The sequence below is a fragment of the Leopardus geoffroyi genome, chromosome C1 (assembly GCF_018350155.1).
Source record: "Leopardus geoffroyi isolate Oge1 chromosome C1, O.geoffroyi_Oge1_pat1.0, whole genome shotgun sequence".
In the NCBI taxonomy this organism is placed as follows: Eukaryota; Metazoa; Chordata; class Mammalia; order Carnivora; family Felidae; genus Leopardus; species Leopardus geoffroyi.
In genome coordinates, this window is record NC_059328.1 from 62,452,310 (window position 1) to 62,469,819 (window position 17,510).

At 39.4% G+C, this 17,510-nt stretch overlaps 1 protein-coding gene across 2 annotated transcripts in view; it reads right to left on the minus strand.

The window, feature by feature from the left end:
* Nucleotides 1–17,510, minus strand: part of CRYZ (crystallin zeta) — a 36,890-nt gene that overhangs the window by 12,181 nt on the left and 7,199 nt on the right. For both annotated transcript variants that reach the window (XM_045477870.1, XM_045477871.1), the window contains exons 3-8: nt 17,312–17,464; nt 13,349–13,512; nt 8,552–8,603; nt 3,918–4,067; nt 613–714; nt 417–512 (exon numbers count right to left, since the gene is read on the minus strand). In XM_045477870.1, coding sequence (XP_045333826.1) covers nt 417–512; nt 613–714; nt 3,918–4,067; nt 8,552–8,603; nt 13,349–13,512; nt 17,312–17,464 — 717 coding nt within the window. The remainder of the gene's footprint in view (nt 1–416; nt 513–612; nt 715–3,917; nt 4,068–8,551; nt 8,604–13,348; nt 13,513–17,311; nt 17,465–17,510) is intronic.

Sequence of the window (17,510 nt, forward strand, 5' to 3'; positions counted from 1 at the left end):
TGTCTGTAGAAGAACATACGATCTAAGTTTCAGAAACACTAGAAATTTTCAGATTCTAAGAGTTAGAACATAAACGGTTTCTTACAAATATGTGGCTTTCGTCAACTTGTCCAGAACTACAGAAAAAGTAGTTCTATATAGAATAACCATAAGCCCAATTTGTCTGAGACAGTGTCAGTTCACAAAATACCTACTGTCCTAAAGTAATTACTAATAGTATGTCTTTTCTCTCTCAAAAGTGTCTTGACTTGGAAAATAAATCACATTGTCACCCTGGTTATCTTATAGTGACTAATACTTAACATACTCATGTAGTCATAACTAAGTTAAACATCTGCTTAAACTTTCAGTCTGTCTGACTAGGCAAATTGTCTCAGTGTTTAAGTTACCAAGATCAGAATCACTTCTTTTCCTACCTTAGTTGATGAGTAGAGAGCAACCCCAATTATACTAGATTCCTTTGTCATGGTGTCCCGTGGGTTTATTTCAATAGGACCTCTGCTGCCAACAACCTATTATGAAGAATAACACGTCTATAGTTAAAGATTACTGTAAAATAGTATTAAATTATGGTAAAACTTCAAAGTGGTAAAAAGAAACCAAAATACTTACTATTACTCGTCCTCCACGTGACAGAAGATTCAAATCATTATTAAGATTTACATTAGCTAACATTTCAATGATCACATCAATTCCTTTTTCACCAACAGATTTCTGTGTAATAAAAAAAGAACCCAGAGTGAGATAAGAAAACAAGTAAAAAAAAGACCCTGTAAAATAGTTATCATAGTCCTATATATTGCAGAAATGTGTTTCAAAAGACATAAATACTACATTTTTAAGACTATAACACAAATGTTAATGATCTAATTATATACTGAGGATGTAATTCCAAGGTACTAGTCACAACATCTAAAGTGATAAAGATTTATACTAAATAAATTTCATGTGCTTCGACTCGACTATAAAATACTTTTTATTTTATAAATAGTTGAAAATTTTCTGTCTTCAAAATGTATTTTCACAGAGAAAAAAAAACAAAGCGTAAATTCCAAAAAGGTTTTCACTTCAAAAACAAAAACAAAAAACAAAAGAAAATCACTGGCTGTCTGGCGTTGCAGATTTTTTCTGTGTGTGCATTCAGTTTTGTCCCAAGTGGTTTACAATCAGCTTGGCTACTACTTCTTTCCTTTTGGGTTTTCTCAGAGATCTCGGCCATCCCAAACTGTCTCTTAAGTACGTTATACATATACACCTTATATTCATTTTATTCTAACAAAAACAAAAAATGAATACCTGTGTCAGATATTGTTAAGTACTGGGAATTCAAAGATGGACACAGAGAACTCAAAACACAGCTAGGGAGAAAGATGGAAAATACCGCTGACACAGCTGTGATGGAATGGGCCAAGTGCTGCGTGAGCAGAAATAAACCACAGGTTATGGAGAAAAACAGAGTTACAACCCTGATCACCTGTAATGATCACAGAAAGTTCCACAGAGGTGAGGACCTGGGCCCTGAGGAATGAACAGGAGTCCTGTAAGTAAAAAGGGAGGAAGAAGAGCCAGCGGAACACACATGAGGCATAGTCCCTCCAGACAGAAGAAACAGAAAAGCAAAGAGCTATGGACTGAGAGTCCAGGTCAGGATCAGAAAGTAGCCAAGCAGAGCTGAGGCATGTGTTTGGGAATGTGGGGGGGTGGGGGGGGGGTGGGGAGGAGGGAAAGGGAGAGAGGTAGAGACTATAAGTTGCTATGGACTGGGAACACACATTTATACCACGTTACAGGATCCAGACTTTTGGGGGGCAGGTATTAATTAAGTTTTGTGTCAGACCCTGTTTTAGGATACTGAGCTGCAGCAGGTAACAAGAGAGACAAAAATTCCTATCCTCATGGAGATACATACATATATATATATATATATATATATATATATATATATATATATATATTTTTTTTTTTTTTTTTTTTAGGAGAACAAATAACTCTGGAGACAGTGAAGATAGAACGCGATAGTAAGTCAGTTATAAACAAAAGACAAAGCTGGAGAAGATGAAGACTAAACTTAGTCACAATGGAGAACAGAACAAAGAAGATATATTTGAAAGGCATGTCAGAGATGAAACTGATAGAGGGAGGTGATCGGCCTGATGGGTAGGAAGGAGAACGATAATTAAAAGATAGAAATATAAAATAAAACTTGTGACTCTGTCTGGGGGGAGAAGATGAGTGGAGACATCCAGGAGGCCAATGACACAAAGGCAGGGAACTCACGCCAGAGACAGTGCTGGATACCAGCAGGATGCAGGCACTAACTGAACAGGGGAGATGAGATTGGTCAGGAGGAAGGTCTAGCACCAGGGAAGATGGCAGACCAAGGGGAAAGTCTAAGGAGCAACAACATTTAAGTAATATGAGGAGGAAGGGGGCTGGAAATGAAGTCAAGCAAGTAAGACAAGAACCAGCTTTCAGGAGACATGGTCAGGGGTAGCTGCTGCCAAAAAAAACCCCCAAAAAATCAAGCAGGATGAGGCCTAAGCCAAAAGCAGCAGATGGGTAATTAGGAGCCCACCGGTGACCTCTGACAAAAGGTATAAGTAGCTGGGGTGGAAGCAACATGCGGGGGAAGGTGACGGGAGGTAAGGAAGTAAAAGATGTCCTCACTACTTTCTCAAGTGTGGTGGTAGAGGGTGTGGAGGGTTTCATAAAGGGTTAAGGGAATGGTCTGGAGAATGAGAGAGACTTAAGCAGAAGGAGCCAGTAGAAGACATAGAAGCCATAAGACCTCAAGGTCTTAAGGTCAGATTTCTGCAAAACAAAAACATATTCTTAAAATAACTGAGCATTTTTCATCTTTATAAATATTCTTGGATAATAGTATCAGGCATGAATATTCAAATAATTTTAGGTTTTCTAGATATATAACAAAAGAGTGCCTTTACACAGCTTTTTTTTTTTTTTTTTGGCAAGATGATGTAGTTGTAATACACAAACCCTCGCTCATATTTTCCTCAATTTGTAATGACTTAGGTTACATAGTAATCAGTACCTGGAAAATTCTAATTCTTTCTCAACATGAGCAAGTAGTCTGAGGATTAGGTTGAATTCTGCTCTAGCAATGAAATATATGCAACAAGTAACTAAAGCCTACCTCACCACTCTGGTTGTGGTAGTGATTATTCTTCCATGGCATACAATTGACAAGTAAACTTTGTCCCCTAGCTTAGACAGATCCAATTTGTAATCTGTAACTACCTCACCTTCTCTGGAAAATTTAAACCAATAGAAATTATATTAAGAAATTAAGAAAACCTCATGGTTGCCAGAGGTGGGGGTGGGAACTGGGTGAAATGGGTGAATGTGATCAAAAGGTACAAACTTCCAGTCATTAAAAAAAAATAAGTCATGGGGATATAATGTACAGCATGACAACTATAGTTAATAATACTGTATCACAGATTTGAAAGTTGCTGAGAGCATATTTTAAAAGTTTTATCAGAAGAAAAAAAATTTGTAACTATGTATGGTGATGGATGTTAATGAGACTCAGTGTGGTAATCATTTCACAATATATGATATATACAAATATCAAAAAAAATTTTAAAAGAACACCTCTCAGCTCTAAATACAAACCTATGACTTTACTCAAAATGTGACTGCATTAAAGAGTACCAATTTTTATAACTAAGACTCTGGAAAGGCTATATTTTATTTGATAAACATAAACAAGTCAAATGAGAGTGAGGTCTGAAAATCAGACATCTCTGCTTTTTTAATTAAAACTTTAAAACACACATAGGCATAAAAAAAGAAAACAAACAGCTTTAAGAGAGTGGTTGCTTAAAAAAGGTTACAAAAAAGTAAGTCTCTCAAGAAACAAAATTTACTTTCATAAAACTGTGGACTAATTTTACCTTAATTTTATCAATATAATTATGTTCTCTGTGGTTAAACACTTCATGGGCTCCATTTTGCAAAACAATGTTTTGTCCTTCCCCGGTACCAGCTGTGCCCAGAACCTTTAAACCATAAGCTCTAGCAATCTGGCATACTGCCAGTCCAACCTGAAAAACAAAATATAAACGCATACTTTTAGATTCTTTGCATCCCTGCAAATATTTCTTAAATATATATAATAAACTGAAGGTTCCTCTAGGTCCTACCCTATCCTTAAGGAATTTCGAGTCTAAATGAAGAAGTAAGAACAACAGCTAACTTTTATTGAGCATTTATAATGTGCCAGGTACCACAAAAAATACTTTCTATGCATTGCTTTATTTTATCCTCACAGTAAGTCTAAGTAGACATGATGTATGTAGTAGACATGAAATGTCTACATGTATGTAAGTAGACATGAAGTAGATATGACTAGTGTCCATGTTCTGTAGATGAGAAAACTGAAACTTATATAATGTAAGTGACTTGCCCAGGTCACAGAGATGGGAACAGGACCAAGTCACAGAGCTGGACCAAATCAGTCTGTAGAGCTTGAGCCTTTAACCACTGTATCAAAACGTGTACTTAGCATCTGCTTTGCACAGAAGGTACAGAGTTTAAAGCTATTCAAAACATGCTCACTGGCTTCATACTTTCACTGTACATTTAAAGTATTACACAACAAATGTTACACCATTTAAGTGGAAGAGACAGGCGTATGAGCAAATTAACTTATTCATCCATATGATGACCGTTAAATGTTTACTATGTGCTAGACACGGTACTTCGTGTAAGAAACATGTTCTAAGAAAGAGGAAAAATAATAAACACAAACAAATAAATGAATAAATTAAATTCAGAAAATAAAAACGTGCTATGAAAAAAACCCCAGCCCATTGTGTTACAAGGAGATAGAGAGAAGGGTTAGTTAGATCATCACCAAAGGCCATTCTGAAGAGATGAGACCTGAGTGAGGTGAGGCACGAGCCATGTGCAGATCTGGAAAGTCTGGTGGAGAATGCTATAGGCAGAATGGCTGTAGCTCACCTTGTGATGTGGGAATGAGCCTGGGGCATTAAGGACAGAAAGAGGGTCCATGCGGCTTAAAGGCAGGGCACATGGGAGACAGAGCAAGATGTGGCCAGAGGGGCACACAGGGCCTTGCAGGTAAAGGCTCTGGATTATATTAAAGAGATAACTCAGAGCTATCAGACAGGTGCACCTGGGTGGCTCGGTCGGTTAAATGACCGACCAACACTTGATTTCGATTCTGGTCATGATCTAACAGTTTGTTGAGTTCGAGCCCCACATTGGGCTCCGTACTGACAGCGCTGAGCCTGCTGGGGTTCTCTCTCTCCCCCTTTCTCTCTGCCCCTCCCATGTGCTCTCTCTTTCTCTCTCTCAAAATAAATAAATAAATAAATAAATAAATAAATAAATAAATAAATAAATAAAAAGAACATTTTATATGGGAGAGAGAAAGAGGGGAGTGGCGATAGGAGTAAGATGGACCTTCCTCATGGACTGCATCCGAGAAGTGAGGCACAGAGAAAAGTCAAGGCTGTCTCCCGGGTCTCTCGCCGGGTTAACTGGTTAGATTAACAGGGCTGAGGAAGAGTACAGAGAATCAAGTTTGTAAGAGTATCAAGACTCACTCTGAGCAAGCTGAGCTGTATTTGCTCACCTAAGTGAAAATGTGTAGTAATCAGCTGAATAAGCATATGGAGCTGGAAATATAAACTTGAGATTCATCAGTTTAGAGATGGTATTTAGAGCCACAGATTGCACGAAGTAACTAGATCATTACATAAATGTGCTTAGGATAAAGGAGAAATAAACGTATATTAGGAATATGGATAAAAGTAATTATTTAAATTACAGTGCTAGGAAATCTATGTTTGGTTACATGATCTATGAATGGCACAAATAAGTGTCACGTACATTTAGAGCAGGGCTTCTCAAACTTAGCACTATTGACATTCAGGGCTGGACAGTTCTATGATGTGGGTGCGATCCTGTATGTTGAAGGATGTGTACAGTAGCATGTACCCATTAGAGGCCAGAAGCCCTCCATCCAGTGACAACCGAAATGTCCCCAGACACTGCGCCAAATGTTCGAGGGGGAGAAGAGATGATGCCAAACCACCCATCGCTGATAACCAACGATTAAGAGGAAGGAAAAATCATGGACTAGGCATGACAGTAAAGAGTTTAAATGAAAAATGATGATAGAAACTGATTAAAATTGTAACAGAATCACAGACTCCCCAGGCCTGAAATAGACTTTAAAGATTGTATGGCATATGGGAGTGATGAGCCTGAACTCTGTTGGGTTTTGGCAGGGATTTGTTTGATTTAACCAAAACAAACAAACAAAAAAACTCACTGTCTGATGAGAGAGACATTCAATTCCATGAAATACATTATACTATGGAGTTAGCACTATTGATTTGCTACTTTAAATTAAAAAAAAAAAAAAAAAAAAAAACAGGCCTGTAATAAAACTACACCTATACTAAAAACTTACAGTAAATATATCTCTTTATATTCTACTTTAAAGAAGCACCTAGGGGCGCCTGGGTGGCCCAGTCGGTTAAGTGTCCGACTTCGGCTCAGGTCATGATCTTGTGGTTCACGAGTTCGAGCCCCACATCGGGCTCTGTGCTGACAGCTTGGAGCCTGGAGCCTGTTTCCGATTCTGTGTCTCCCTCTCTCTGACCCTCCCCTCATTCATGCTCTGTCTCTCTCTGTCTCAAAAATAAATAAACGTTAAAAAAATAAAATAAAAAAATAAAGAAACACCTAATCGCTGTTCTGAAGGTACTGTTTACTTTATTCTTGTCAACAATTATATCAGCAATACCCCTTTGATAGATGATATACCGTTAATGTATCAACTATTTTTCTTCTATTTACTTTGCTGACACTAAAATAGGGCACTCCCCACCAACATATCTGGATAACAACCGTGTTCATAAATTCCACACCATTTTAAATATACACCATAATCCCAAAGGAATTTGCATTAAATGAGGACAGAAAGTACAAACAGAAGCAAGACAAAACCCAGTACTATTTCCCTGTGGTAGGGCAGGGAGGATCAGAAGCATTTCACACACCAGGCCACCAGCCTATCCCTGCCAGCCAAGGATTTAACAAACTCAGCCAGCTCAGAGAACAGTATGGATTTTGCCTTAAAAAAAAAATCATCGTGAAGCAACTGAGCTTTTTACAAGAGGGTGAAGGGAATAAAAAGATTTTCTTTAAACTCTTCTCTCCCCTTCCTACTGAAACCTCTCTCTTTTATACAGAGCACAAGGTTAGCTCTCTCAAAGCCAAAGCAATTTAAATAAATGCATGTTTGACAGATCCTTTAGTTATTTTGGGTGAAATTTAATTTAACCCAAAAATAGCTTCTTCAGTGAAGGTATGCAATGGGAAGTTTTGACAAGGTATATCTGTCATATTTTCTCAAGCCCCCAAAAGACATTCTTGGTCTTTTCAGGAAATAGTCTGATCTGTGACATCCTTCAGAATTGATCTATTTGAGGTAGACAGGAAGCTAAGTGTGGTACCTCGTGCTTCATCTCTCTAAAGTAACAGAAACACAATGGGCTGAATTCTCTGTTTGTACCACCTGGCCACCTTTAGCCATAAATTCACATTTTCAGGATGCCACTCATTATGCTGGGTACAATGTGCCATTTTTAATAGGTTACTTGTGTCGATTTACTCTGCAGAATACATAATGCTCTGAAAGGGTTAACCAGCTTCCTCAAGGTTAGCCATGGAGCCCCAGTACCTGTATTTTAAAAATGTGAAATCTCATCTCCAAAATTTCTAAAGCCTCTACATGCAGGATAGAGGTCATGTGGATTTCTTGTTAAATTCCAACCTCAGAGCTCTAACTTTTCCTCTAAGCTCCTCAGAGGCAGACTGACAGCCGGTTTCTTGAAGAAGCTTCTGACAGCCCGGTGTTGGGTTATTTCACTGAAGGGCTTATTTTAAAGTTCTCCGTCGTCCTCTCCCCACCTCCCCACATTAGCATTTTAAGCCACGGGTTGTGGAGTTAAGGACACAGCTGTACACTGTGCCTTCCATGAATGTCATCAAAGCGCAGCAGGAGAGCAGTAGAAGGAAGATAGAAGGGCCTCAGAATTCACAGTGCAGCTTTGCAGTGCTGTCTGGGGCAATGCAGGTAAAGCTTTAACGAACCTTAGTTTCCTTATCTAAGGGAATAAGGAATTAATATTAACTTTAAAAAACTGTTTCAAATTCTAAATAAATATTATTATAACATAGGCTACTTGAAGGCAAAAACAAAGCCAGTTTATCTTGGTCCACACCCAACACAGGTGGAAAACCTAATACACACATTCTTAATGGGGTGGTCTGTTGAATCTATTAACCAAGAAATGCTAAACTAATGACAAGGAATCACCTTCAGAAGATAGAACTTAAAAAAAGCGTTACTACAAAAAGGAATATTTATTGACTATAAATATTGACTATGTTTATAAATTTGGCTTTTAAAAATGACTTAAAAGAAATATAATGTGAAACCCATTAACAAAATCTCATTTAAAAGTAAACTTAAAAAACAAATACTTACTCCTCCACTAGCCCCGTGAACCAGAACACTTTCTCCAGCTTTCACACGGGCACTGCAAAAGAAGGCATGATCATCACCTCACTTCGAAGCTAATTAACCCAGGAGTTTGTCATTCTTAAGAAAACTCTACCCTCAGTTCAGCTAACACTTCCCCAAATAGGAAGCTCATTCTACTTTACAGCCCCAAATTTTCTCCAGGTTTCAGAGGATCAAACAATGGCTCTTCAGAGCCACAAACAAAAGACAACCTTAAATTTATTTATGCATTCAACAAACGTCTACTGGGGATCTGTTATGTGCCAGGCACTGTGCTGCATGCCTGACTCTGGAATTCATTCCCCCAGAAAGTGTCTCAAAACAGGCTTTTTATAGCCTAATTGTTATTCTGTGGCCCGGGGTAATGTCCAAGTAAACAGAGAAGTCAGATTATTTAAGGAAACATTTTCCTTCTCTGTGCCTTTGAACATCAGGTTGTATAACCTCTACGCCTGCATTTCAGAGAGCAACGCTGAATTGGCATGGTAGGAGAGTTAAGAAGTACAATAAATCCTGTCACAAAGGTTTCTATGTCACCCCCAAAATGTCTAGATCCTCTGGTGAAATGACACATTCTTTTTAATTCTGGTTCATACTACTACTTTTCTATTATACCAAAAATAAGGCACAGGCAGCGAGACAGACAGGGGATGCTTTATTATTCCAGATGGACAAGTGCTAATGTCACAATCCAGCAGCTGTTCTATGATCCAGATCTGACTCTCAGGAGATCTCTTCCTTCCTAGAACAATAGGGGTGGCCACACTGTACAGACATTGTGGTCAGACATCTGGCGGTAAGAACAAAATAACCCTGGGTCTTGCTCAAGGCTCTATGCTAATAGCCGACAAATGGCAATTGTGAGCAGTAAATGAAGCTTTTCCCAATACTCTTGCTTAGAGATAAGGAGACTGAGGGCAGTGAGTTAAATGGAGAGTCTGAAATGATAAACTTAAGATAACTATCACCAAAACACTTTGATACTTTAAAAAGTAAAACATAAATAAATGTAAGAGAAAGAATAACTAACGTTATACTGTGGGATATGAAATACTTTTCCCAGTAACGTTTTTAAAAAACGTACAAACAAGCCCTCAGACACTAAAAGCACATTCTCCCTAAACCACTGGGCTTGGGGTGGGGTGGTGAAAAAGCAGGCTAACCCTCTTCTGGATGCCCACTGCTCTGATCCTTCTACCCTTGCACAGAGTCACTGTGATGGTTAATTTTATGTGTCAACTTGGCCTGAGCCATGGGGCCAGATATTCGGTCAAACATTATTCTGGATGTCTCTGTGAAGGGCCTCTTCCAATCAGCTGAAGGCTTTAATAGAACAAAGACTGGCTTCTGGAGCAAGAAGGGATTCTGCCCATAGATTGACTTTGAATTTGAACTGCAACTCTTTGCTGGGTCTCCAGCTTGCCAGTTTACCCTCTCAAGACTTTAAATTCACCAAGCCTCCACAGAGCAATCTCCCTGCCTCAATCTCTAATATATATATATACATATGTGTATGTATATACATACGTAAGTACGCACAAATTCTGTTTTTCTGCTCCTCTGGAGGACCCTGACGAATACAGTCATCTCCCCCTGGGGGTCACGGCAGAGGCTGGAGCCTTGGCCTGGCCTTCCATGATGCTGTCCCTTATTCCCTCCCAGTCACTGAAGACTAGTACATGGTACACAGACTTTCTCTCCCACCCAAAACCAACCCTAATCTAAAAAGTTTCAACATTCCCCAGGAAGAAAACCTTGAATCACAATCCCTGAATTTTCCTCCCCTTTGGCCACTCTCTCCCAAGGCTGAACCTGGTAACTTCCCTCAACCATTCCACTTGAGAAATAGCAGACCCTAATAACCAATGCTATGACAGCAACCTCCTCTCCTAATTCTGTAAGCCCATATTCTCTCAAAAATTTTCTTTCCACTTCCCAGAGACTGGCATCTCTCAATTATTCAGTTTCTGCCCACTTGTTGCTCCTGGCCTCGCTTCCTTTGCTGGACAGCTGGACCCTGAGGTAGGTTACCCCAACTCCTCCCTCTCTTCCTCTCCAGTGCTCTCATTTCCTTTGCACTGTTCCATTTTGCCACTAGTATTCCAGGCCTAGATGAATGCTAAAATCTAACTTCTTTGATAATCTATCCAAATGGCTTAGTACTATTAAAAAAAAAAAAAAAAAAAAAAAAACTCACATGACCATGCATTTTGGTGCCACTTCAGTTCTGATTCTCAAAAGATCACTTTGCATATTTAATTATGAAAAGTGAGGCAATCACATATGAGTTCCTTCAACACTCCACCTCCCTACCCACAAACTTTTCCATAATTATGCCATTTTCACATCTTATAGGTTTAGCAGATGAGCTGTCCTTCGGATAGCTGAAGCCAATCTCCCTACATATGTCCTAAGTCCTTTCCATCTTGCCTTCTGCAGGATCTGGTTCCATCTGCCACTCCGCCCTCTCTTCCAAACCTTCCATCGCCCCCTCTCTGCTAGATCTTTTCTCAGCTATAAACATGTTCAACTCTTGCCCAACCTTTAGAAAATCCTGTTGTCCCCACACTGTCCTCGAGTATTCTTCTGCTCCCTCCTCCCTCCCTTCAAGGAACCAGTTTCCGCTTCCTTCTCTAGCCCACTCACTCAAGCTTCTGTCCCACCACTACTGAAAATGACCTGATTCAAGTCACCAATCACCTCCTCACTGCGAAGCCTGTTCTTTTTATTCCCCAAACACCTCGCTGCTACATTTAATGGCTAGCTTCCCTCCTTAGTAACAACATCAACTACTGTCCCTAACACTGCCAACACTGATGGGAGTACTTGCTCTGCGCCAGACTCTGTACTGATCTTTACCAGTGTTACCTCATTTAGTTCTCACCACACCCCTAGGAGGTAGGTGCTATTACTAGCCACGTATTTCAAATCAGTAAACTACAGCTCAGGCAAGGAAGTAACTGGACCACGGTCATAGGGCTGGTCGTAGGACAAAACAGTACTGGCCTTGGCATACACTCCCTTTGGTCTCTTAGGACTCTGTCCGTACCTCTGACTATACTCCTACATGCTGATATTCTCAAAGGTTCTATTCTCACTCCCCTGCACTTCACTCCCTGAAGGCTTTCAGTCACTTTCATCTCATCAGCTCCCACACACAGGCTGACAGTCCCTCGGTTACATGTTTAGCCTTCAGGCTTCAGACTTTCACCTAACAGGTTGCTGGTCTTCTCCATTACGATGCCTATCTTGGTTTCAACTCCAAAACTGGACTCAGCTTCCATTTGACACTTTTTCCTCCTTTTCTTTAAACATTATCCAAGCTAAAGAGCTGGAAGTATCCGTAAGCTCCTCTTCTCTCTCATTGTCCACATGCAAACACTCAACCAAATAAACCTGATTTTACCCTCCAATAGTTATCCTTTCCTCTCCACCTTTTCCACTCTGGCCCGTAAGTATTATGCCTAAGAGATATTCACATAATACCCCCCTATCTCTTTCTCCATTCCTGTCACCAAATCCTGTCACCTTTCACATAGCTGACAGGTGATCTTAATAAAATACTCATATGACAGTATCTCTCCTGAATGAAACATTTCATGATCCCCAATCCCTTACAGAACCAATATGCGAGCTCTATCATCTTGCTTTTCATAATATGAAATCTATTCCATGTGATAGCTAACATTTATTGAGAAATGACTATATTCTAGCCTAATTCTATGCCACTCTTTGCCTTGATATCTTCTATTCAACAAAACTAAACTGCTATAGCTCTCCTTAAATATCAAGATTTCCCCCCGATGCTAGGCTATTCCTATGGTCTAGAATTCCCTCCCTGCTCCGAACTATCCTTCCCCAGGATAACCCCTTCTGATTTTTTTTCAAATACATAGGGAATTTGATGAAAATACAGATTCTCAGAGGGATGCCTGGCTGGCTCAGTCAGTGGAGCATGTGACTCTTGATCTCGGGGTTGTGAGTTCAAGCCCCACACTGAGGGTAGAAATTACTTAAAAATAAAATCTTTGTGTGTGTGTGTGTGTGTGTGTGTGTTAAGGACAGCTAGGTAGCTCAGTCGGTTCAGCATCCGACTCTTGATTTCGGCTCAGGTCATGATCTCATGGTTCGGGAGTTCGAGGCCCACATTGGGCTCCATGCTGACAGTGCAGAGCCTGCTTGGAATTCTCTCTCTCTTTCCCTTGCCCTCTGCCCCTCCCCTGCTCACACACACACTCTCTCTCTCTCAAAATAAATAAATAAACATTTGCAAAAATTAAAAAATATATAGGGAGATTCTTAGATCCCAACCATGGAAGCTGACCAGTGGGTCTAGGGTACTATACTTTTAAATTGCAGCAATTAATTTCTAGGACTAGATAACAAAGATTTTTGAACCAGGACTTTAAAATAATCCAAGCCTTACATCTTGGCAGGAAGCCCTATCTCATCACCACTGTTAGAGCCCTTGTGATCCCACAAATCCCTATGCACATCTACACCACTGTACTTCCTCCATATTATGCATCAATAATATTACTCTTATGTCTATCTCTCTTACTAGACTGTCAAATGCATCTTAAAGATAAAGACAGTGTTTTGCTCTTCTTTATATCCCCAGTGATTAGAACAATCTCCCAAATTAGCATAGTTTCCACTCCATAAATACTTAATGGTAACCAAATATGAGAGACAGATACATGGACGCATGGCAGGAAGGAAGGCAATACTGGCAGTATAAGCGACAGTGGATGTTATTACCTGTGGAGCAGAGCTCGATAAGCAGTAAAATATGGGATACCGATGGCAGCCCCTTGTTTAAAGTCCAGTTTTTCTGGCAGTGGGTAAACAGTGTGATCTGCTGCAAGAGCATACTCGGCATAGCCCCCAGAGATGGTGCTGGTAGTGAAAACTCTGTCACCCTTCTGGGGAAAGCAAGAGATTAATAAATGCACCAGGGATTAAAAATTATGTCAAAATGTGTATAATCCTTCATAATGTAACCATTATAACAATAAATAAGTATTTATGTATTGCTTTCTACATCTTAGGGTCTTGTAAAAATAGCTTCAAAATGCTGAACGTTAAAAAAATTTTTTTTTTTTTTTTTTTTTTAGAGAGAGAAAAAGCACGAGCTGGGGAGAGGGGTAGAGGGAGGCAGGGAGGGAGAGAATCCCAAGCGGGCTCCATGCTCAGCACAGAGCCCAATGTGGGGCTTGAACCCACAATCCTGGGATCTTGACCTGAGCCAAATCAAGAGTCGGATGCTCAACCTACTGAGCCACCCAGGTACCCCTGAACATTTTTAAAGGTTTTATTCGCAGAAACAAAGAAGAAGAAAAATTAAAGGAAATAGAAAAAATAAGAGCAAAGAGAACCTCCAGAATGGTATAACATGAAGACAACTAATCTTCATTGAGATCTTACTGTGCAAGACACTGTATTAGGTGCTTAATGAGTACTGTCTAATTTGATCTTCTCAAGAGCCTATGAGGTAAGTACTTTTCTTATCACCACTTTAGATTAATTTCACTATACAAATGAGGAAATGGAGGGACAAAGAAGTTCAATAATTTGCTCAGATTAAGCAGTTAGTAAATGGCAGTTAATAAAACCATTTTTTTCCCTCTGGTATACTAGGGAGAAAATAAAATGTAAGGTTTCTTCCACACACTAAATACCTGTTCTAAATCCTTTCTACATGTTCGCCCTCATTTTTCATGCATACACCAAGCACAAGAAACTATCTGTGGATCCTGATAGTAAAATGAGCCGAAACAGGCTTCTTCCCTTGTTACAGCACCAGAAACACAGTAGACTTTCAGTAAACTCTGCTGGGTCCTTGCTACTGAACAGTGGATGCATAGTTGAGGGTCAGGTATGGCACTATGCAAGCATTCAAGCCTGTCCAACATGACCTGCATGCTAGGGAAATTAGACTATCACTGTAAACACCTGCCCTAACTCTTCTTTCTTGAAAAAAAAAATGTAAATATTCCTTGGAAGAAGCACAAATTTAAGGCAATAACTCTCAGTATACTTAAATTTGTACTATAAAAAAGAGATCTGAAAAAGTAACAGCACTATGCAGTGCGATAGAAACAAAAACGCCTCACAAGGCATCCAGGAGTCAAAGACAAGCCTCACTACTTAACAGTGTCACTTGCAAATGGTCAAATATGACTGTACTAAGATCAGTACCATTTTTTTTACAGCTTAAAAAGAGGTTGTACTCCTTCTAATATAATTCAAATATTTTCTAGGAATTCACTATGAAAGCAGTACTTTTTGAGTTCTGTAATGGACATTAATAACAAAACACCCTCCCCCACTAAAAGCATCTTAAACTCTAGGATGACAGAAAAGAAAAGGGTAAGAGTAACTACAATGCAAGACAAAGATGATGCGCCATCAAAGCTGGGTAGCAGGAAAAGAAAGAAATTATTTCTAAGTAGAAGGAGTAAAAAACAGCTTCATTGGGAAGCTAATATTTAAGGTAAGTCTTGAAGAATAGGACAAGATTTTAAAAACTAAAGCTGAGAAGAGTCATTATGAGTGAGGGAAACAAAGTAAGTAAAGGAACCGTGGCAGGAGTAAGTGTTGAGAAATCGCTGGCATTTGTGCCCAATGAGTAAGTAGTCTAACATACAGAATGTAATAGTTTCAGGGATAAAATGAAAGGGAATTAAAGCTGGAGGGTAAAATCTCTCACCTATGCTTATAAGTTTCAGTTTAATTCTGCCAAGCGGCAGAACCAATATGAAAAAAGATAGAGAAGAGCGAGCATGGGGTATGCAGGGAAGAGCAGCTTTACTAAAAAATAAACCACCAGGTGAGAAGGAATAGAGATAAGAATGGAAGGATAGTAGAAAGGAGCATGAAATATCTTCTCCAACAACATAAGCAGTCTCAGCAATACTCTGAAATCTGCAAGGAACTAATGTTAAGAATTAACTGTAAAACAATCAATTACATTTTAGAAAACACCCTTTATATAGCAAGAATTGACTGGAGGAGGAGGGAGGGCAGGTGTTAAATACCCATTACAGATATCCAGGTAAGGGACTAGGTAGAATAACCTGAACTATAGGCAGTGGGAATGGAAAGAGAGAAAACAGTTCTAGTAAGGGAGAGCTGAGTGGGGGGAGTGAAGAGATATGCCTCAAAGCACAGAAGTCACCAAGACAGTCACACAAGAGAGGAGCAGATCTAACGTGACAAAAGATAAGCTCAGTTTTAGACATACTGAGTAAGAGGTTACCAAGGGTTGACTATGTGGGTCTCATACTCTCCAACACAACTTCCTGTGATGATGTAAATGTTCTATATCAGCACTGTCCAGTAGGGTAGCCACTAGAAACAGGGGGCTATTCAGCATTTGAAATGTTGCTATTGTGCCTGAGGAATTGACTTTTTTAATTTTTAATAAGAATTTTAAATAGCCACATGTGGCTACCTTATTAGACAGCACAGGTCCACAGCTTCATAGACAATTCTAAGCTACAGATATCATAGGTGATAATGGACACCATGGGGGTGCATGAGATCTTTGTGAAGAAGGTACAGGATACAAAAAGCAGAGGTCTAAGTAAGGGGCCAAGAGCACTGGGCAGCACTAAGATTTGAGGATTATCCAGAGAAAAACAAGCTTGAAAAACAATGTCCAGGAGGAAGTGGGGAAGAGGACAGGAGAAAATGATGTCATAGAAGCTGAAGAAAAAAAAAAAATTAAGAAAAAGTAAGTGGCTGAGAGTGTCAAATGTCACTGCGAAGTCAAGAGAGATAATGACATAAAAGGCCCCATTAACTCCAGCAATAGAGAGGCCATTAGTGACATTAGCAGGAATCGTTTCAGTGGAGCGATGGGGGCAGAAGCCAGACTGCCACAGGCCGAGGAGTACAAAGCTGTAGGAATCTGACGGTCTTCCTGTGCAGAGGCCACGTTAATCTTCTCTGTCTCAGTCCAATTTTGGTAAATGTGCTGCCAAAGTTGAGCAGGTCAGGGAATTATGAGAAAAGGTGCTGGGACATGAATATACTATCTGTGTTTTATATTTCTTTTGGCATATAAATAACGAAAGCCCTGATCATAACATTTTCATTGACTCAGTCACCTTGATCTTAGTCAGAGCTCTAAAAATGTATAGTTGACCTTGCATTTTTCCATCTTTTACTCATTATTCAAAAGAATTAGCCTTCCCTTTATCCTATGAAACTGAATTTATAAAAGGAATGAAACATCATCTAGGCTTGTTTTTGTCGAGAGTTAGGAAATAGTATAATTTCCTTGCTTATTTTCTTTCTTACATGTTTCTGCTACATCAAAAGGATCAGTTGAATTCTATGAGGGGAAGTGAAGATACAGAATTTACCCAGCACTTGTCCCCAAAAATGCAAACAAGGAAGACACCTAGACAAGAGGTAATCTCTTTTTTGAATAGAGGAGTCCCCCAAGTGGCAGAAATTGTGTAATGGGGACTTTTATTTATTTTTTAAGTTTTTATTTAAATTCCAGCATAGTTACCATACAGTGCAATATTAGTTTCAGATGCACAATATAGTGACTCAACACTTCTGTACGTCACCTGGTGCTCATCACAACAAGTAAACTCCTAATCTGTAATGGGCCTTTTAAAGATTTATGTACAGACACATTTGAAAGCTATGTCAAAATATTTTAAGAAAAATATTTCGCCAAAATAGAAATAATTTAAAATGTAATACCTTGAAAGTAGATGCATTATCTCCAACAGCTTCTATTACCCCAGCTACATCTGAACCAGGTGTATAGGGTAAGAGTGGTTTTATCTTGTGAGTACCAGAACGAATATATGTTTCCACTGGGTTTACACCACATGCATGGACCTTGATTAGAACCTGCAATGCCAATGTATTTTAGTTAAAACAAAACACCAGGCATTCA